Below are 21,727 nucleotides of genomic sequence, written 5' to 3'. Positions count from 1 at the left end.
AGGAAGATAAAACAGTCCAAATGGGCTAATAAAACGGGGTCTAAAGCAAGCCTGTACAAGTGGATGAGTACCCTCGACGACGTCGTCGCTTCAGGATCGGGGGAAGTTTTTCCAGCATTCTCGGATCAGACGGCGGCTCTTTAGAGCCTCAATAAATTGGGATTGGGATAAGGGTTAAGAGGAAGAGAAGATCATCGAGCACTCTCGGCTCGTTGAAACGCGAAAGCGAACTCGTTGCGCCACGGAAGTCTGCTAAACGATCGAAATCACTTTTCGGGAGGTTGGTTGGCCCGGAATCGATACTCCTTGTTAATTTTATCACGGAATAGTCGTGCACTGATCGTTTATAAAATTATCATATTCGGAAGATGAGAAAATCTCTGCGAAGTTGCAACAAAAGAAAAGGAAATACTGGAATTACGATGAAAAGCTTAAATTTTGATACTTTATTTGTTGATTAAAGTTTTTTAATTTCATCATACGATGTATCATTTTGTGCAGACGACTATTTTCTATAAATTCATTTGAAAATTTATTTGGAATATTGGGTATCGTTGAATATTCAATCTCACGTCATACTGATATTAATTGATATGAAAAAATTGCGATATTACCAATTGAATATTGTAAAACAGTCAGCAGTTTTGTAAAATGTTGTAAAATCTAACGAATCTACTAGATTTTTAACGATATCCAAGCGATTTGAAATATTTTCTATTTTTTCATTTTAGACGAGATTTTCGTATCACAGGATTATAATAATTTGATAAGTACTCAACATAATTAATAAAAATTACAAATATTTTCCCAAACAATATCCGTGATATAAAAAAAAGGTGAAGCTTCTGTCGGGCGAGAACTTGAACCAAAAGGCGAAGCCAAGGTCCCGACTAAAAGCCGGATCACGTGGAATGGCACTTGCAAAAAAAGGAATGCCTTTGGTCGACACGCGAATACGCGTTCAGGTGCAATTCGCGATCGAGATTACACGCAGCACTCGCCTTTCGGACAGCCACACACGACACTTGAACTTTACCTTGCAGGAAATCGGCCTGTGTGTGCGTGCGTCGATGTGTGTTTACTACCCCTAAGAGCCACCCTCTCCATCGGTTTAACGCTCCTCTCGCGTGACCCACGATACGACCTCGCGAATCCCGCATCATCGACGACTGGGAAACGTTAACGAATTACGTATGTTATACCTATTTATTCCTACTTCACAGTTTTCCACGTGTACGATTGTACAATGCGCGATATCTACGTAAAATTTAGGGTGGACCTGAAAAAGGTCATTTTTTGAATTTTGACTGGCTTACCCCCCAAATTGGCTCCGAATATTTAAAAAATAATTTCCTAATTTTTTCAGATTATTATCTGAACCTCAACCCGTGCCCGCAAGAGGGTGGATTTCCCCGTTTAACCCTTTCAAGGGTACATTAAACATACTGAACGGATTTCGATAAAATTTGATGTAGGGGGGTTCTTGAGGTCGCTGATGACGAATCCGAACTAGAAATTACAAGATATAGTAAAGTATGTTACGTGCAAGATTATCTCATACATCAGTGACAAAATTAGTCTAAGTCATAAAACGTGATCATGTGATCACGTATAATGTTCGATTGTTCTGGCATCAAGTGAGAAGAAGTTGATTGAAAATTCGACCCCTGAAAATTTCTAAACAATATCAATTTCCGACTAAACTATAACTATCGTTAATTGAAATCGGAGGAACGGTACCTATACCTGCTTATAGCATAAAAACAAAAAAGTTACCGACAAGTTGTTAATAATCCGCGAAAAATTTCGTCGTTCCAGTTTACGATATTTTCACACTTTTTCCCACATCAACTGCAAATCGTCCCGATAAAATAAATTCGACTCGATTTACTCAAATTTCTGGAAGCCTAATGCCACGTTTTTTTCTTCGACATTGACTCATCGTCAGTATTCTTTCCACCAGGCTGTAGAACTGATGCATCATTGATACCGAGATTCATGAAGCATTTGATCCAGCCCTCCTCGCATTACGCATCCGTGTATCCATCTCAACGTGTCATTCTTCACTTCGCCCCGAATACCTCGCGGGCTTTTAGGTCTCTTTTATTATTTACTGCAAGATATTTGTTTTATCTCTTTTTTTCTTCTCCTCGCGTAAGCGATTACAAGAATTACGTAGGTACTGTAAAGATTCGGTTACGATTTTGCTCGCTGTACGATAAATTGTCGCGATTTTGTTGTATCCCGCGGTGTCGGACGATAGTATCTCCTTACAACTCGTTCTTTACTCGAGATATTAAATTTCTCTCGAATTCTTTCCCTTCTGACTTTTTCTCTAAATAATTCCCCGAGTCGAAACATCGCGACGGTTTTGAATTTCGCAACCTGCAAGACTTTTAAGGCTTGTGGCTGATTTCGCGACAGCTAGACGCCCACGCCTGAATGCCACAGTCAAAGTGTTACGACCATCGGTGGTAAAACGTGTATGGCTCTTAATCAAGATCGTAACTGAATTTTTAATTTGGTAATAGACGCCTCCGCACTGTCGTGCAAAGTCTGAGCGAGAGTCCCTCGGGGTTCAATCGCGGTTCACGAAACCTAGAATTCCTGGTATCGCCGAAATTAACCCCGAGTACACTGAGAAGAATTTCGTTTATTACATTTAAAAGATAATTCTAGTAAAACGGGCTTCTTCGCGATAGCGATTCAAATATAATATTATTGAAATTACACGAAAATGTGGTACAATAAGCAATTATATTCATTGCGATTATAATTGACAATACTTGTACACGTTTTCTGGTTATCACGAGGTTAATTAAGCCTGGCAAAAAAAGGTTTTAATTTTGAATCTGAAGAACTGTATTTTTCATCTATAGTAAACAAAATAAGTAAATAAGACTATAAATTTGTCTCGGCAGACATCCCGCGTTTATTCTACGCCTTTTATCCGCAATGTGAAAACATGTGAGGTCGCGCAAGGGAGCGGAGGATCGGTAAAAGGGACGGAAGGATACATTGAGTTATTGTAAATGAAGAGAGAGAAAGAAAAAATTAACGTTCCATATAATAGCGGATGTTTTCAGCCTGCACGAGGATGGCGTCACGCAACTGTGCTGATTAAAATTAACTGCCTTGTAAATATCGATTAAACGCTCACCTTGACACGTGTTAGTTTGTTTTGTCTATATGAAAACAGACATGTATGTATGTTATATGCAGGCTGTAAATGTTGCGCCAACATCAGAACTCGTTTCCGGCTTCTGCTGGCCAGTAAAGGTTTTCTACCAGTCGCCTATGATTCCTCAAGATCATGTAGTACTCCCACCTTTACTGACTGAGCAAACTCAGCCTTTTTTCATTTATTAAACAGACAAAGGAACGGAGAGGGGTTTCTATTCAAAAAGGAACCACACACATTTTTGACAATTTTCGGAATATGAGTAACTTCGAAATTTGAACCCTTTCCATTCGTTTGTTTATTCAATATAGGAAGAAAAGGAGTGAGATTTCTTGGTCGGTAAAGATAGGACTACTACGTGACCTTAACTTGTTCGGGAACCGCAAAGAATTTTCCTGTATGCGGTAAAATATATTTAACCGAACTAGCGTTCAATCCTTAATATCTGTTTAGATATCTATGATGCGTTCAATTCTGAAATGTAATCACAGTTTTTTTGAGATGAAAATATCTATTTTCGTATCTAAAGATTTCTAATTATGTCGCAAAAGTTTTCTCGTAGGTACAAATAATCTTGGGATATTTTAAAAACAGATTCAAATTTATTTTATGTATTTTAACGACTTGAAAAGAATTATATCAGTTAAAGTATCAGGTTAGTAGCTTTCGTGATTTTTTTTTCAGAACGTCAACGAATTATTCAGCGATAAAGATTTCCGAATGAAGAATGTCCGAAAATAAATTTTTGTTTCACGCGAAGTCAATCAGTGTTTAGCTATCGACTAGTTTCGAAAATACACTTGCTGAACAATAATATTCTGTTTATCATAATAGAAATTTCTATAAATCAATCAGAGTACCGAAATAAAAACTTATTCCCCTATATCGCAGATCTATCAAAATTAGGGATATTCAACATAAATTAGCAAAGTTCGTTTCGGAGCTTTGAAAAGCAACTTAATCTTGAAGGTTTCAAGAATACACGGATAAATAACGATTGGCGATGAAAAATCTGAACGAATTTCAGTTTTTTTTTTCAGATCGTTGGAGCGGTTATGACGAAAAAAACAAAATGGCAACCAGAGACGAGGCAACAGTAGAGTTAGCATAAAAAGTACCCCATATCCCTGTGTGTTTTTCTTACGCAGTCGTAACTCTTTCATCGCGTCTGTTTAAAACTATGAAAATACGTGCGCGATTCGTACGAAATCTTTTCAACCATAAGTGGTTATTTTCTAAGGTCAATATTTTGTCAGTAGAATATTTTTTGCCCGCAGAAAAATCTCCGCAGAAAAATAGCGTATATGTTGAAGAAAGTTTTTGTTGGTGATATCTTTACACGGTTACCGCATTTTCGCATAAGTTATACACTGTATGTATAATGTATACATGGGCGAGTTAACTTGGGTGAGAATTTGTCTGGTAAATTTTGGCAAAGGTAAAAGAGAAAAATGACAAAGTTATGGAAGAACCTTTACCCAACTCACTTAACAACAGATTAGCGATATTGAACACTGATGAACCTTTTCGCGCCCCTAAATGGATCGACGACAAAGCGGCTCATCCCTCCATTCTCGAAAGCAACGACAATTTGGGCGTTATTCACTTCGCTAGGATCGATTAAGTCCCTTATAGGTACATACGATATATATAGGAATGTATATGTTCGTATGTAATGTACACCAATTTATTTCCCAGCAACGAGTAAAACGTATTAGTGAGAATCGCGAAGATTAAACAATGTTACATTTTGTACAGCAGTTGTACTGCGGTGAAATTTCAGATCCTAGTTTTTGGATCCTTCGCAAATTGCGGTCCGTTTGAGGCGAGGCAAATACATGCTCAAAATATATCGACGCATGTGTGAGAAACGCAGGGTCGTTTTTGGCTCATGTGGCAGCTCTATAACACTCAAAATTCATGATCCTCATTTCTCGAGTGTTTCGAATATTTTATGCTACTCGAGATGTAGGTGATATACTTCAGGGTCAGATGACAAATATGTTTGAAATGTCACGGGTATCTGTCCACAGCGATAAAATACAACTGCCAATACGTCTCAGCTACGTAAAATATTAGGGTTTTTCGCAAATTGTACTAAAACAAAACAAAAATAAATTGATAAAACAAATAATTCCGTTCACCTGATTCGTAACTTTGTTGAAATTTAAGTCTGTTTCGATAGAATCAAATTCACACCAATTTTATAAATATAACTGAATTAGTTCATTTATTTTTTAATTTTTACTCCTGTTAGTGAAATCACTTATCAAACGACATCCTTCCGCCCTTCTATGATGACAAAATTCAAGTTAATGTTTTGTTGCACTGGGCATTGAGTAACCTTTCATCATCTCAGACATCAAAAGTCTCCCGTTGAATGAATGAAAACGAAAAATCGGAGATTCGTTGTTCGAGTGGTAAGAAAAAAAAAGCCGCTTCCTTAGTACGCATCCGGCACCGAAGCGTTTAGAAAAACGTAGGTTTCATCATCTCGTTTGATTGAAATTCCGGAAGTTCCATTTGCTCCGATTATTTTAGGATATCCGATATATACACACATACCTTATACATTGTATACGGAAATAATGTGGCGCACTTTTTCCTACAAAGAAATTTTATATCACAAAATTTTCACTCGACACTGTTAAAATTAAGGAGCGTCCGGTTATTTTAAGACGTGAAATTATTATTTACGCATACTGTATATACCATTAAATGGAGCCATTTTTTAAAGGTCACCCCGTCTCAGGGGAATTTTTCATAGCGCAGCGGCTTATTACGAGACAGTTTGATAACCTATAAGAAGTCGTGAAGAAGAAAATGAATGCAGAGTGTTATAAGAATAATTAGCGAGGCTTTATAAACTGATAAACGTAATTTGATCAGAAGTGTGCCTCCTTAATTTAGAAGATTGTTTGAGTCCCTCAAGTTTCACAAAAATCGAATCAAAAATATGATTTTGAATGTGATTAATGACCGTTAACGCCCCTGCGCACAACCCCGAGTATACTCGGAGTCGGAGTTTTCATCAATAACTTTTGATGCATTAACTTATTCGGGGTGTTTGACAGCGCAAATTAAAGCTTATGAGCACAGCTTACAGAGGTGCGTACTTATGAATTTCAATCAGGCTCAGATTTTTTTTAAAATGACACGGAAAATGGTGAAAATTTGTCTACAATTGTGGATAATTATGATCTTTTATCTCACATCTAGGAATGATCTAAAAGTGGCGGAAACGGGCTGAAACTTCATTCTAAGGGGTTTTCGAGGCCGCTGATCATGAACCTGTTATCAGATTTCAGAAATTCCAAGATGGCTGCTTGGTTTAGCGCATGCGCAATGGAGAACTCGTGCTAGACTTTCGGAATCGAGGCGAAACTTCATACCCGGGGGTTTTTGAGGCCGCTGATCATGAACCTGTTATCGGAATCCAGAAATTCTGCATTCCAATTTTTTGTATTTTTGTATTTTTTTTTGTCTTTTTGTGGTCTTGTAGATTCCGAGCCATCTGTTGACATTTTCCCGTACTACAAAGAAAAATAGGGTAACTGAACAGCGCAAAGGCGGCAGATTTGACAGTAGGACTGAGAAATTTTGCCTTCAACGACTCCTTCCAAAAATTTTTGGCTGCACTGGTTTGAGAAGATTCTTGTCATCCCCAAAGCCAATATGTCTATTTCGACTCCCAAAGGATCGATAAAAAAATAAATGATTAAGTAAATTTATTTATTTCTTGTACATGAATTTGCATGGATTTCGCCAAAAGTTTGGGTTTGGCCATGAAATTGGCCAATTGAATATTGACCTGTCCAATTTTGACACGGCCATTGTGAATCGCGAACTTTTGGCCTTATATTCGTGCTCAGCGACACGGAGAGCCCATGTACACAAATTTTCTCAAATTTCGCAAAAAGTTTGAATCTTACCATAAAATTGGCCAATAATGGCCTGGTCATTCTGAATTTCGGAAAACTGATGCGAAATTCGGTTTCAGCGCCCTCAAAAACATAGAGTCTGATAGTTTCCCTGACAAACCCATCACTTTGCTCAGGATTTCATATGCGCAGGGGGGTTAAAGGCGAACCGCATATCGCGACATTGCTTCGTACTTCAAATGCAACTGAGCTTTCATTGACGGTTTGAATTTCTTCTCTTGTCGCAATAATCAAGTCAATCAATTTTAGTTTCAATTTTAAAGCCCTGATATCATCGCAGTTTGCTTTATGAATTCTCTTAATTCTTCACGTCGCCTCTGTAAATCCTCTACTCGATATCATCGATTTTACCGGAAATGTTTTTCCACCTTTTTGTTCCAGTGTCAGCTTTGTACTTTCCTCAGTCAGACCTATCCCTGAGGTTACCTTACCTAGCTAAAGGCGGGGGTAAATTGATTGGAAATGTCAGCCTAGTCACGGTCAGGGCACTTAGGAATGACTCTGTCGCTTCCACGGACCTAAAGTACCTTATCGCCTCGTCGTCCCACAAATCACTGACCTTAAATCCTTCCACCGGAGACCTGAAATTATCGATCACGACTGATAGAGGTAAGTATACCCTTACTTTATGTACCTTATACCCCAATTTTCAGCTAATTAACGTCAACGTCACGACGTTGGATCAACGACGATCGCTAGTATCAAGTGTCCATCAATTACCTTATAGGTATAGTTAGCCCTTAGATGGTTGTACAATCTCCCGCTAGTCAACTATTAAAAGGGGTTTAGCCGTGATGAGATATATTTACTCCAGAATAATCAATTTGCTCAATGGCTTGATATTGAGCAACTAAATTCCATCGATTGTACTCACGAGATTCGGGTGCGGGTCAAAATCTCGAAAGGTCAAAAAGTCGACCGGTCGAAAGCTCGAAATTTTCGTGATACGAATTTTTTAAGCAATGAACGGCCGGTGTGTTCCATGAATCACTCGGTTCAATAACAGTTTTTCTGAAAGTTCATTTAACCGAATGCTCTTTTATCTGAAAAATTACTTTCGAACACTCTACATTCCGAATGAACAGAGCACAGAATGTTAAGATATAGAAAACTGAAAAGTTCCGAAATTAGAAATTGAGAGCGGATGATAATTCATATCCAATAAAATTATCTGGCGAAAATCAAAATTCAGAACGAGCAAAATTTCAATATGCAAAATACAGAAGGGCCAGAATCCCGAAAGGACGAAATACCGAATCTGCTGAAAATTCGGGATTTGTGAAATTCGTGAACTCGATGCTAGATTCATCAAGATTATATCATTGTATTAGACAATCGCCTGTGTCACCAAAGAAAACAAGAAGGCAAAGGAACAGGCAACAAATTTTTAATAACATTCAAACAGTACATCTTGTTCCTTGTACGTTTAATTTATTCAAGACATTACTACATTAAATCGTGTTCCACATTCACGTACGCGTCCTAGTGTCACTTCAGAAGCGCAACGCCATCGATTAGCTGCAACTGGTGACGTTGGAGAGAATAAAAGTGCTCCTGACGTCTTGCAGCTTTTCGGTATCTTGTCCATTCTGACTTAGAGGATTTCGAGATTTCAACCATTCGAGTCTTTGGTCAGTTCTTATTGATAAATTCGGATTCGTAAATTTTCGAAAAAGGCACGAGTCTGAGATTTGAAAAGTCGACTTTTTGACTGTTCGATATTTTTGTGATTCAATATTTTGCCGTAATCTTGCCCATTCTCAAAAAAATATTTCTGTAGAAATTAATTACAGATTTTTGCGTTAACAAGTTTTGTTTTTCTACTAGATAAGTTACCGTATTTGCGGTCTTTTAACGTTTTTAACCGTCGGCAATTTGACTTTCCGAACTTCATCCCGTCGACTTTTTGATCTTTTGCATTTTTATACCCCACCATTAGATTCTCAAATAAAATGCGGCACATCAAGTGCAATTCGTGTTATAAAAATTCACAAGACGCTAAGTGTCAAATAATTTTAAAAACTTGATGTCAAATTATAATTACTTTTTCTCCTCATACTGCACGTATATTTTTATGCGGGATAAACTTTGAAATTGTTGAAGCGAAACGAAGCTTTCCGCAGATCATAAAATTCATAACTTCGTTAGCTAATAAAGAATTATTAAAATGCTGGACTTGTAAACAGAACCTAAGATTTTGACGCATCATTTCAAATCATTTCAAAATGTTTAAAGATATAGTAAATTTATTTGATTTCAGTCCATATCATCGCTCTCTCTATTCAGAAGATTATTTTCTACAAAATAACTTTGACATCTGTTTTCATTATGTTGGCATCGTTAAATATTTGAGAATACAGTGCACTGATATTGATTATGTATCAACAAGTAGCAATATTTAATTCACAATTTAAAGAAATAATATGCTACACTGACTTTCTAGAAAATAGTATCCGTAAATAAAATGCGCCATAGCAGAGTGAAATCGAACGAATCTGCTCGTGTTTTCAACATTTTGAAGCGGTTTGAAATAAAGCATCGATATCATTCTAAGCTGTCGTTTATAATTGCAGTATTCACTGTATTTTAATCTTTTAATTTTTATTTTTCTAGAGTTATACGTAGCTTACGTTTTAATAATTTGATAAATACTGAATCTAAGACTACATCGTCGTGAAATTAATGAACGATATCGAGCTTTGCCTGACAAACCTTCTCAACGAGATGATTAATTCTATCATTCGTGCACAGAATCAGCTTGTATCTCTTTTTCGCCTAATTTTTTTTATCCATTCACGTCAATCTTATCTTTAAAGTTTCAGAGTTTCCAAAGGTAATAATCGTGCAGGCGACGGCACGTGGAAGATCAGACGCCGAGCTGGAAATTAAGCTTCAGAGCATTTCCTCGGAGGGGAAAAAACTGAACTGTACACCCTACGTGAAGGTAAAAGATACCCGTTAAGTACCTACGGTCAAGAGAATCGGAGCTTGTTTCGATTGCGATTAGCCAAGTCACTCATGGCCGAGTTTTGATTGGTAGAATTCCAGGACGAAAATTCTGTGCTTCGCTTTTCCGGGGGGATATTTTTATGACTCAAGAGTCACGTTTATACGAATATCATCCGTGTGTGCAATAACGCCGGCGTATTGACTTGGCATTAGGCTTTGACACCAAGTTTTATGACATCACGTCTCGAGTTTATGAGTTTTAAAACCCGTCGACGGTTTCTGTGTAGCTGTATGAGATAAAATAAAATTCTATGTTCGTAGAAACGTTTATACCGATATCCAACAATTTTAAAGGGTGGGATGACTGCTTTACATCCAGCAGCTGGTACGGGGAATTTGTATTTCTGTCGAAGTACGAAGTGGGTACACAGACACCGAGATAGTCACACTTTCCATTCGTTTCATGACTTCTCATAAGCGCCTTGATCCTTTTACGTTGCTGCGTACCGCCCAGAATAATCGATCCATCTATTACTAAACATTACTCGGCAATTCACTTTGCAGGACATGTGCTTTTGGAACACTTCGAAGTACCGAATATACGAAAACAAGCCTGCCACCATGCTTGGCCGACTTGGACCAGAAGTCTATGCCACGATATGTCCAGACTTTCACGTCACACGTTACGAGCTGCTAAACGGTAAATGGACAAACCTTTAACCCTGGAAAAAACTGAAATGAATTTCATTCTTCGTGCATACAAAAACGCATTAATCCTTGATTCTAATTCACCTATTTCAATGATTTGTGAGAAACATTTATTCGCAACGTTAAGGACTAAGCGATAACCCGAACTAATTTAAAACATCTTTTGCATTGTGATCGACACAAACACCGCCCGACAAATCTCCCTCACTCCCTCCGATTCCAGTTTCAATTTATCCGGAACGTTTCCAGCTTGTGTCATAAAGGTTATCTAATACGTCACGGGAGTAGAAATAACCGCAGCTATAGAGAACGAAGGATTTTCGCTCTCCAGCCGTTATTATACCTACGTATCCGCGCTAGATTGCAATTTCAATATTTGTATACGTGCGTCAGTGAATCGAACTGTTATTATTTACGCACGTTTTGTACATAGCTTGTTTTCAACCGTGCAACTCAAACGACACCGTGATAAACTGAACTTTGCACAGTTAATTTTATCCTTGCATTTTCACGGTTTTGTTTCGCGGCAAGTTTATAATATATATTATGGGCGTCAATATACGTATGTTTTAAATATTTGTTGCACAATTTTGAACGCATTCAGGGAATGATTGTCGATATAGCAATTTAAATTTTGTTTTGTTTTTTTTAACCCCACTAATGTGTTTCGAAATTAGTTTTCACGCTCGTGAATAATTCACCCTGTCAAGAAGAAGTTGAATAAATTCTCAACTGCCACATTGGGCATAAAAATAACAATACAGCTAGTACAGTGGCCTGGTTTCAAATTTGAAAATGATACTTGTTTTACCCTCAAATGTTAACTATTCATTTGATACAAGTTTTTATGTAAATATAAATACACTTTTCTTCGATGTTCAGTATTTTTTCAACAATTGTAACAAAACTGCATTAACACTGACTTTTGTAATTGCATTAAGTATTGTGTTTCTCTATGTAATAGAATGTTCAACCAGCAATTTCGTACGAGGATAAGAACATTTTTTTAAACGACTCAATTCTTCACTATTGTATTATTAAAAAAATGGAACCTAGTCCAAAATCATCGGAGATATTTTTGAACAAGTGATTATGCAGTTTGTTCCCAATTATTTAGGAAATACGTTATTTTTCAAATTAATGATTTTCTTCTTTAGAAAATTTGGTTTTAATTATTGTTGCTTTGTTGTACCTTACATGCGATAAAAGAAAAAAATAATCACATTCGGGAATGAAATATAAATTTTTGCGTTTATCCTCAACAGTTTCAGCAGCTGCAAATAAGTCCTGAACAAATGTTTCCAAAAAATTGTTCGCAGGTACAAAATATTTTCATATAGTGAACAAAAGTCTTCAGGCTGAAGCTGCTCTGGACCGAGACACGTTGCCGAAGCCAACTGGCCCTGGTCCCGGACCCCACATGAACATTTTGGTGAGCTGCGTTGTTTGGAATGAGAAGACGGGCAACCAGCATGTCTCGAACGCGACACTGAGCATCGACATCCTGGACGAAGACGACAATCCTCCCGTTCCCCAATTTCCGAGCTTCAAAAAAATTCACCTCAAGGACTTCGTCGCGGTAAGTCAACGAGGACGAAGTTAGTGGATGTTAATTTAAGGATGCATATTTGGGAAAAATCGTTACTTCTCACACGTTGGCAATGTCCAAGATTTAGTAAACGATGATAAACGAGACATGCTCTTATTTTTAAAAAATAACTCCTTGAAAGTCGTTCTAACATTGAGCAATAATGATTTTCTCCTTGATGTTTCGTTGCGTTAACGTTACTAACTTTAGCCTCATGTAAGTCAGAGCTGCGGTTTGCATTGCAACAGAATTCCAATGCAGGGGTGAAAGGGTGTTGGGATCGCGTATTGTGTAAATGATTAAACCGTTGTTCAGACCTCGGGATGAGTATGACTGACTGTAAACTGTTGAGAATTGAGAATGTCGGGATGCAGAATGCAGGAGGCGGAGTGAAACGATGCCCTGGACAAGAGATAACGGGAGTAAAACGAGCAAGAGAAAGTTGGGAGGAGAGAAGGAGAGAGAAAGGCTGCGTAAAAGCCTCCGGCACATCCTGATTAAAACCCGACTCCTGCAGTTGGTTCCAAAGCTCGCTTTCCTTCGGTTTGAAAGTGACAGTCGTAGGATGAGATTTCGGGGAGGTTTCTCTCGGGGTAAAGGGTGGGCTTTCTCTTCTTTTCGTCACGATACTGTAGAGTTCGTTGTCCGGAAACAGGGGGACAGGCTTGACGAGAACGACTTGATCATCCAGGACGCGGATACCATGACCGTAAATCAGTACAGCGTTCGGATGTTGGGAGACGTCGATAACGCCCTCAAAATCGACTACGAACCCTATCTCGTTGACCATCACACCAATCCTGCCTCCATGGCCATCTACACCAGTGAGTTTCGTCACTTTGAGCCTTTAAGCGACTGGGAGTCAAAAAGTGTCACTATGTCCATTTTTAAAAGACTCAATAATTTATTCCGCAAAGTTTCAAAATGTAGAAAGCTGAGATACGGAAAATTGGGTCAAAATGTACATTGTCAAAAATAGTGGTGTTAAAATTGACGAAAATCGGCTGGGTTGAACCGTTATTGAATAATTGTTACGGTCGATTCAAAAATTCCATATTTATTTTTAGTAGTGTCAGACTTATAAAAAATTACAGTCAGTTCTTTATGTATTGTAGAGTAACCGTTAGAATAAATAAAATTTTTGCAAACGAACCGGTTTGTTTGATTCTATATTTCGGTCTGCTGCCTATTTTTATTCATAATTTTGACGATTCTATAGAATCGCTTTTTACATACTTCTGACGTTTCTACATTTTGAAATTCTACGAAAGAGATTTTCGCTATCTTGAAAATTCGATATTGTGACGCTTTTATCGTGTGGCCATTTCACTCTTTGACACTCACTCTGTTTTCTCGTAGCTGTTAAAATTTCTATACTCAGAATTTCTTTTTTTTTTTTCTTCAGGGTTGTACGCGAATACGACATTACTGCCCAGGTCGCCGTACAAAGTTGTCCTGCAGATGACCGACGAGAGCTTGCTACGCGGACACGGCGATAAATCGGTAATTACGATGTATCATCTTTATTGTTTTTGTGATATAGCCAACCTTGCGTCTTTTTTACTGCTGCAATCTCGTCCTCAGCTTTTTTTTCTCAATTATGCTTCCTGTACCCCACTGGAATTTTTATGAATCGTTATTCCGTGGTGTAGGAACGTGGGCGCAAAAAATGCCACCTACGGGAGCAATTAATAACCGGAAAAAAATCAATGCCCTATCCACGCGATTATCCTGCAACCCGTGGGAGAAACTCGCCGTGTGGTTACTAATTGTTTGATTAAACGAACCGTTTTCAACTTTTGTTAAATTAAAGAGGCTGGGTTGAAATTTCAAATTTGAAAAATTCCGCAAGCGCCAAATTGCGAATTTTTTGGTAGTGCAGCTTAATAATAAACATATTATACAAAATATGTACTAAAGGAGCATATTTTACATAAAAAAAATGCCAAGTTCGCCTTTACGATCTTCAACAAAACTGTTTCAATTTACCGTTGACATATTAAGACTTCTAAAGGTTCGAAGCAAGAAATAATGGCAGCGGTTTTTTTCCCAGTCGTACAACTGCTTCGGTGGTAGTCGAAGGGTGCATCCGGAGGGTTGATGTCTTCTGGTATTTTTATTCCGCGATCGTATCTAGTCACGAACCGATGTACAAAATATTATTTGTAGTTTTTCCGCATGCCGCGTGTAGTTGACAGGTATTAATGACATTTTAAGGCCCTCTAAGCCTCCCTATTGGCTGCGAGCCACGGCTACTGGACATCGGCCTGTTCGTGACATATTTCGTAGACATTTCCAAACCTGATCAACAGTTTAAATTGAACTTGAGAAAATAGACTTTCGATTTATTTCAGACTGGTGCAAGGTGAAAGGAATCAGAATTTTCGGAGCAAGGTGTATAATATATATTAATCGATTTTCAATTCAACAGCGTCAAATAGTGACTAGCATCTGTATTTATTTATTTATCAGAGAATAACGGGATATACCCTTGGACATAAAAAAAATATAATACAATATAGATATAAAGTATTAAGTGACACAATGGTGTAGTATAATTTACAATGAAATGACTATTCATACTTTCAAATAAGGCTCTAGAGTAGTTTCTTACATATAGTATAAAAACTAGTGATGGTAGGATCAAACCAATTTTCATTCTCATTACATAATGATAATAAATGGTCAATTGCAGAGTAAGATTTGCTGTTCAAGTTTATTTAGAAATAGTAATTGTTGTGTCATAAAGTTCTGCTTGGAACAAAAAAACGAAACCTAAATAGTAATTCGGGACAGTCAATCGCGTTGTTAAGAATTTTATAAGCAAATATTAGATCAATTGCATATATTGCTGAACAAACTGAGGATATAAGAAGAATCGAAGAAATATTGGAGTAATCGTGATCAGTAAAATGCTTTTGGATTGCCAGTCTTAAAAGCTGCAAAACGCGAAAGTATACTGATGAAATTTTTCCAGATATCCGACCATCGGGGCTGAACGAAGTAGCAAATTCAAACTTTTGAGTAAATTTTTACCACACTGATGAAAATTTCGTTTGGTATAGTTACCAAAAAATTCTAACAATAAATGTGCTACCAAACTATTTAGTGTAATTGTACTCGTCAAAACCTAATTTCGCATTGTACTAAGAACCATAATTTTTTGGTGATGGTAAAAAATGAAAATAGTCAAGAGCTGCATAGCAAGCACAACCAGAAACTACCCTGAGCCATAAATACTGCATACACGCGTTGGTTAAGTCATGTATACATAGGTATAATATGAATGGTGTTGCCTGAAGATAAGATTTTCCGGACTGCCAGGCTAGAGTAATAAAAGGATTCGATGACCTTAACCTTTGTCTCCTCGCTCATACACAAGGCTCGGTAAAATAATTTATAAGCGAAGATTGAAGAGTGTCCAATTTCTGCGAACTCCACGTATCGCGGTAAGATCAGGGTATCCTTTTATTGGCTATGAAAGCCAAGTTCGGCAAATCCAACCCGCGATTCCGATTTGATCTTTCCTTGAAAATAAATCTCGCTTTAAGGGTCTGATTTTTTTTCCCCTAGTTTTGTTTTTTCTACTTGTGCGATCAGGTTTATAGGATAACTTGATCCGGAGTCAAAGTTCCTCGATATTTTTCTCAGATAATACGAGGAAGTTACAGACACGGTTTAACAATCTGAAGACTTTGATCGCTGTATTTTTTCACAAAAATGAACCCCGAGATCTATTAATAGACTGCCAATCCTTTTTCTAAGTGCTACTACTGAGTGCTACGGCTCCGGTTTTTCATAGTTAGAGCAAAGTGGTACCATTCTACGCGCGTGTCAAACCTGCAGTTCGGAGAGAAATATTAGAAACGATGGAACAAAATTGTTACTAATGTCCAAGTAATTTGAATCAATGAGAAAATGTTTTTAACTGAACAGAATCAACGTTGCAGTCACAGGAAAGTTTACCAACAACTATAATTATGATAAACAGTGACTTGTACCTCATATTCTTGTAAGTCCAATAATATTTAAACCGATATTGCGAAGATGACCACTGTTTTATACTTACGTACTAAAATTTTCCAGTAATTCGTAACAAGTGAAATTTATCTCATCATCTGTGTATTCAGGATTTCATTTCATCAAATTAATTTATCATGCACTGAGAGAAAATTTTAGTTCCGGTTACCGCTCAGTCCTCAACTATTTTCATTTTTTTACCACAATCAATAAATATAGTTCTAGGTAGAAAATGAAAATTAGTTTTGTAGCTATTACCATAAAGTGTAGTATCCGTTACTATTCTTTCTCATTACGATCACTGTTACTATATTTTCTTGCAACTGTTGCGAAAATTTAATGCTTGCGCAACAATAAATTGACGTTAAAGCCTTATTTAAGTAAAAGGGTAGAGTAAACCGCACAAACTGATTTTACGTCACAATTACCAAAAAAGGATTGACGATAGCGCAAAATGGTTACGTGTATCTTGTTATTCGTAATTCCAACGACATTGAAACAGTTTTTTTAACGATATCTGTTTTACTGAATTTTTCTAGTTACTATAACAAATGAAATTTTTCTCAGTGTGGGGTTGTAAAAGAGATATTTACTAATTCCCCCGTATTTCTACCTGTCACATTCCTATCCCAGGTAAACATCACGCTGTCGTTTTACGGTTCGATACGACAAGTATCGTCAGCGACGACAACTGTTCCCGTGCAGCATCCGATATCATACCCCAAAAACATCCGAGTAGCCCGTGGATCCTCGCAATTTTCTCGCATAGCGGCACCCTCAGTTTCCCCAAACTCGGCAGTGGTTTTCATCCTGCGGAATTCGAAGGCTTTCAACATCACCAGAAGCGGCGGCATCGTCTACGTGGCCAACACAACGGAATTGAAATCCGCACCGTCGTCGATAACGTGAGCAATTAATCAATTAACTGTTCCGAGTAACAAAGGAATCGGTGACTTATATTATAATACAATGCCCTCAGGATTATCATAAGAATTTATCACTTTCCGCAATAGTTGCAAAGCTGGCAATTTTCGGATAGCTAATATGCCGTAATAAGTTATCACCGAGGATTCTACAAGCTGCGCGAAGTTGTGCACAGATGTGTATCGAACTCCGTAACGATTTATTGAAGATTTTGGAAATTTACCATTTACTTTTTAGATCACAGTCGTATGATTTTTTTTTTTTTTTTTTCATCGGAAGTTAACGGCGTTTGTTAAATTGTGAATTCTTGCCTGAGAAATGATTTAAAAGAGGTCGTTTGGTCGTCTTTAAATTTTCAAAGATTCTCGAGAGTCTTGTAAGAGATTTCAGCCGCGGCTAAATGACGGATGTTTCAGACTGAAAATCGAGTGGCGTAACCGAAACGGCACGGTATCAACGACCTCGCTAACAGTTCACCTGGTGAACGGATCATCCTGTAATCGCACATCGGTGGGATTACATTCCTGCGCTAACGCCGAGACGGAGGAAATTTGCAAGAGCAGCTGCGGCGTGGGCAGCGGATCGTTAACGTGAGATAAAGCTTGTGAAATTTTCACTACTAACGTTGTGCAAATAACGTTAAACAGTCTGATCCCTCGTATTTGCACAACCAAAATTCATACTTTCCCGTGAATACCCTGATCGATACCAGTCACTGTGTAATCGTCAGGATCGGCAACTTCACCCCCGAATGCAGCTGGCGAAAGAATGAAGCGAGTGCCGCCTCTATGGTCATGACTTCGCGGTACGAAACTTGTTCGCCGTCCCTTTCACACTGTCCAGACAAAACTTGCGACGCCCTCGAAGAACTCAACCCTCGAATTTGCCCTCAGGATTGCGTCATCGAATGTGAGTTTTCCCAAATTTCAATATAGTTGTATACATAGAAAGAAATTATCGTGTTTCGATTAGCGCACTGTCCATTGGTCTCATTTGGCACCATGCGTGAAAAATATAGTCCTGGGTACAAGATGAAAATTTGACTTGTTACTGTTATCAGAAAATCTAGTACACGTTACTTTTTTCTTTTTTTTTTTTTTTACCGTTACTCGTACTATATTTGCTTGTACAACTGTTGTGACAATTTGACGTTGGTGCAGGAATAATAATCTAGTAAACTATACAAACCAAACGAACGTCAGGCGATAACTAGAAAATGTAGTATCGACAACTATAATTACACCGAATAGTTACTTGTACCAAATTTCCTAGCAACTCTAATAATATTTAAACTGTCATTGTAACGGTTGGAAACTGCAACAAATGAAATCCTTCTCAGCACGGAGAATCATAATTCTTTTTTACTTCTTTTTTATATGCGTATTTGTTTCTTTTTTTTTTTCTTCCGCAGCCGACGTCCACTTTGCTCACGTTAACAAGGAAGGGCGAGGAATCGACGTTGGTTTGGGTATGTGCTCGTGCACTGACACGTTGCAGTGCACCTGCGGTCCCAGGACAACTCAGAAGAAAGAAAACGGCCCGCATGGAGGTCCTGGATCCAACGGCAAGTCAAAGAAAGATGGTAAAAGCCTGGCCGGTATTGCAGGACCGGAAAAAGGTATGTTTGATGAGGAGCTGCTCGTTTACTCAAATTTTCACATCGTGTATTGAAAGCGAGCTTCGATTTCCAGAATAGATAATGTTTACTCGATTTCAACTATCCCAGAGTGGAAATATTCTATAGATTTGACACACATACATATAGTCAGATTTTTGTAGGTACAGGAATGTATATGTGTAAAGGGTTGAGTGTTAAATCCCTGATTACTAGATGCATGTGCATACGGTAGGTGAAGGGTCAAGTCTTCATAGGTGTTATGGTATTTATGTAGGGTAAAGGGGGTTAAATCAGTATAGGTATAATGGTACATACGTAGGGTAAAGGGTTAAATCGTCACAGATATGTACGTATGGTACAGGGTTAAATCGTCATAGCCATAAGGGAATAAACGTAGGATTAAATTGGGTTAAATCTGCGTAGGTATAAATGTGGCGATAGTGAAGGGAATGACGGGTGGTCGACGGAAGGGCTGGATTCCTGAAACAACTATAAGATATCTTTATAATATAGAGAGATATATAGTAACGGTATAAGAAGAGAAAGAAAACTATTTTGGGTGTTGAGAGAATTACCTGTGTCTCATCACTTATCACCATTATCGTTGGGGTGGTCGAGAATAGATATTTATAACAGCAATTAACCGTGTAATACAAGCAGCAGAGTCTAAGGTCGACTAATCCTAACTCAAAACAACGACGAGGTCGTTTCGGGTCGCAGTAGGTTCTTGTTTCCACCGTTATAATCGTTAATATTAACGGGATCGAGGTCGGATTACATCGCCAAGATCATTACCGTGACTTTCGTAAACCTTAATTAACGTACGGTAGTTCGTTTTTTATCAAGGATTCAAGAGTCGCCGCGGCGGTATCGAATTTGGCATTCTGATATCATTCTGATATCATTATCTTAATATATCTTAATTATCTAATTCTATTCAAGGCACGAATTCTCATTCATCCGGCAGAAACTGCAGACAAAGCTGTATGGAATATGAAAATTTCCTACTCCCAATGCTTTGGTGTTTCAGTAGTTCCTGGCAGCTCTTGCGGACCGACGTGTCTTGTCGGTGTAATCGGCGCGAGTCTCTTCGTTCTGATCGTCGTTGCTGGAATTTTTGTCACCTGGAGATACCGGTAAGAATTAGAGTTCCCTTGTTTCTGTGTATTACAGTGCGTATTCAACGTTCGTTGCATAACAACTCTCAATTAATCAGAGCAAACAAGCTTTTATTTTAACCTGACCTCGATGAATCATAGATTCAAAGAATTTAGCGCAAGGAATTAATAAAAAATATTTTCCCCAACGTCACATGACGCTGAAAATTTATTATTTTTTCGTACACATGGTATGAGGCTAGTTTTTTTTCCGAGTCATGGGATTACTCTTTTTCAGATTTTTTCGAATGTACCGGTACTGATGTTTGATTGAGGTCACCTCCTCGGTATATTGAGGAATAAACTCTTCTACGAACGATATACTTTTTTCATCTAGTTAACACGATTGGATCAGATATTCCCGGCTCGCGCGATATCAAGCTCTGACTTTTGCCGAGGTTCAAATATCAGAGTGCAGTTGCATTGTACTATGTGCGGGTTGCGTCACTGCAGACCTGGAAGTAAACTCATTTCCTGTTTCATTTCGGATTTTTTTGTTACTTGCGGCACGGAAATTGGTGATATTAACGCATTTCAAAGCAAGTTGAAAGAGTTTTTCAAAGAACAAGTAGCGAGGAAGACTCGCGATGTCATCGAATGCATGACAGATGCAATAACTTGAAGGTGAAAAACTGTACGCAGTCTACAAGTAGAAGCCAAGACCCCTGCATCACGTCACTACAACAGACTAAAATGCATAAGTCGCACTAAACTTGTTTGCATTTTTTGTATGCACAGCGGTTGCACCAGACGTTGCAGCCGGCTGTTGGAAGATGCAGTATAATCGAGACAGCGTGCGGTGCAGCAATCTGGCAAAAAAAGTGATAAGTTAATCTCATTATTTGATCAGAAACGTGAAACTCTGTGCCTCAGACGTGAAGACAGTTTAAAACTTTCGTTCTCGACGCCAAGTCGACGTTATATATATATAACGCAAAGCTGAATCATCCGGATAATTTATCATCGTGAATCGATTTCCTACCCTCTTCGACACGATGTAAGAATTCGGTTGATCCTTGGGTTTCGCGAAAACTTTCCAAATGTCTACATCATGGGATTGACTTACGGTCGGGATCTGGTCCATCTGTTTTCTCGGAGGCACTCTATGGGCTAGAAATTGACGTACGCAGTGCGCTTAGCGAATCGGATCTTATAACTAATTCACCAGACTGCACTCACTCATGAAGTTTATACTTAGTCCTCTCACTCATTTCACCCTCGGCTGCGAACCCGAGGCAGGAAGATCCTTATCGTCGACACTTTGGGATATCGATCGGACGCCGCAAGGCCTGTGACCAGGGGTCGAATACTGAGTATACTATAGTGGACGCTGCCGATGAGAAGCGCACCTCAAAGCTGCAACTACCTACTTGAAAAAAGCTCCGTACTCTCAACGCGCAATGCAATATCATCCCACTCGCCTGGAAGATTACAAAACTTTCTAGCTCTCGAGTTATCCTCTCTTTATATTCTGTGAGAAGGCAATCTTGTCGCTTATAGATATATGTATATCTATTTCGTACCGCGTAACAGTTTATTATACTTAGATTGTGTATAAGAATATCTTCCAATACCTACATACAATTCACAGGCTTTTCAATCCTTATTCGATTCCCAATTATTCTCAAATTCGCCAATGCA

At 38.2% G+C, this 21,727-nt stretch overlaps 1 protein-coding gene across 2 annotated transcripts in view; it reads left to right on the top strand.

Moving 5' to 3' along the window:
• Positions 1-21,727, top strand: part of Ret (Ret oncogene) — a 59,872-nt gene that overhangs the window by 30,133 nt on the left and 8,012 nt on the right. Inside the window, exons 2-12 of one of the 2 annotated variants that reach the window (XM_046617004.2) lie at positions 7,504-7,731; positions 9,939-10,066; positions 10,636-10,771; positions 12,099-12,358; positions 13,023-13,191; positions 13,773-13,870; positions 17,021-17,292; positions 17,728-17,901; positions 18,042-18,220; positions 18,723-18,929; positions 19,963-20,065. In XM_046617004.2, the coding sequence (XP_046472960.1) occupies positions 7,504-7,731; positions 9,939-10,066; positions 10,636-10,771; positions 12,099-12,358; positions 13,023-13,191; positions 13,773-13,870; positions 17,021-17,292; positions 17,728-17,901; positions 18,042-18,220; positions 18,723-18,929; positions 19,963-20,065 (1,954 nt within the window). Of the gene's footprint in view, positions 1-7,503; positions 7,732-9,938; positions 10,067-10,635; positions 10,772-12,098; positions 12,359-13,022; positions 13,192-13,772; positions 13,871-17,020; positions 17,293-17,727; positions 17,902-18,041; positions 18,221-18,722; positions 18,930-19,959; positions 20,066-21,727 lie in introns of both variants that reach the window. The other variant, XM_046616994.2, reaches the window with a different exon arrangement.

The sequence above is a fragment of the Neodiprion pinetum genome, chromosome 1, assembly GCF_021155775.2.
Source record: "Neodiprion pinetum isolate iyNeoPine1 chromosome 1, iyNeoPine1.2, whole genome shotgun sequence".
In the NCBI taxonomy this organism is placed as follows: domain Eukaryota; kingdom Metazoa; phylum Arthropoda; class Insecta; order Hymenoptera; family Diprionidae; genus Neodiprion; species Neodiprion pinetum.
Note: the sequence above shows the minus strand (reverse complement) of the source record. Positions and strands in the feature narration are given on the sequence as shown.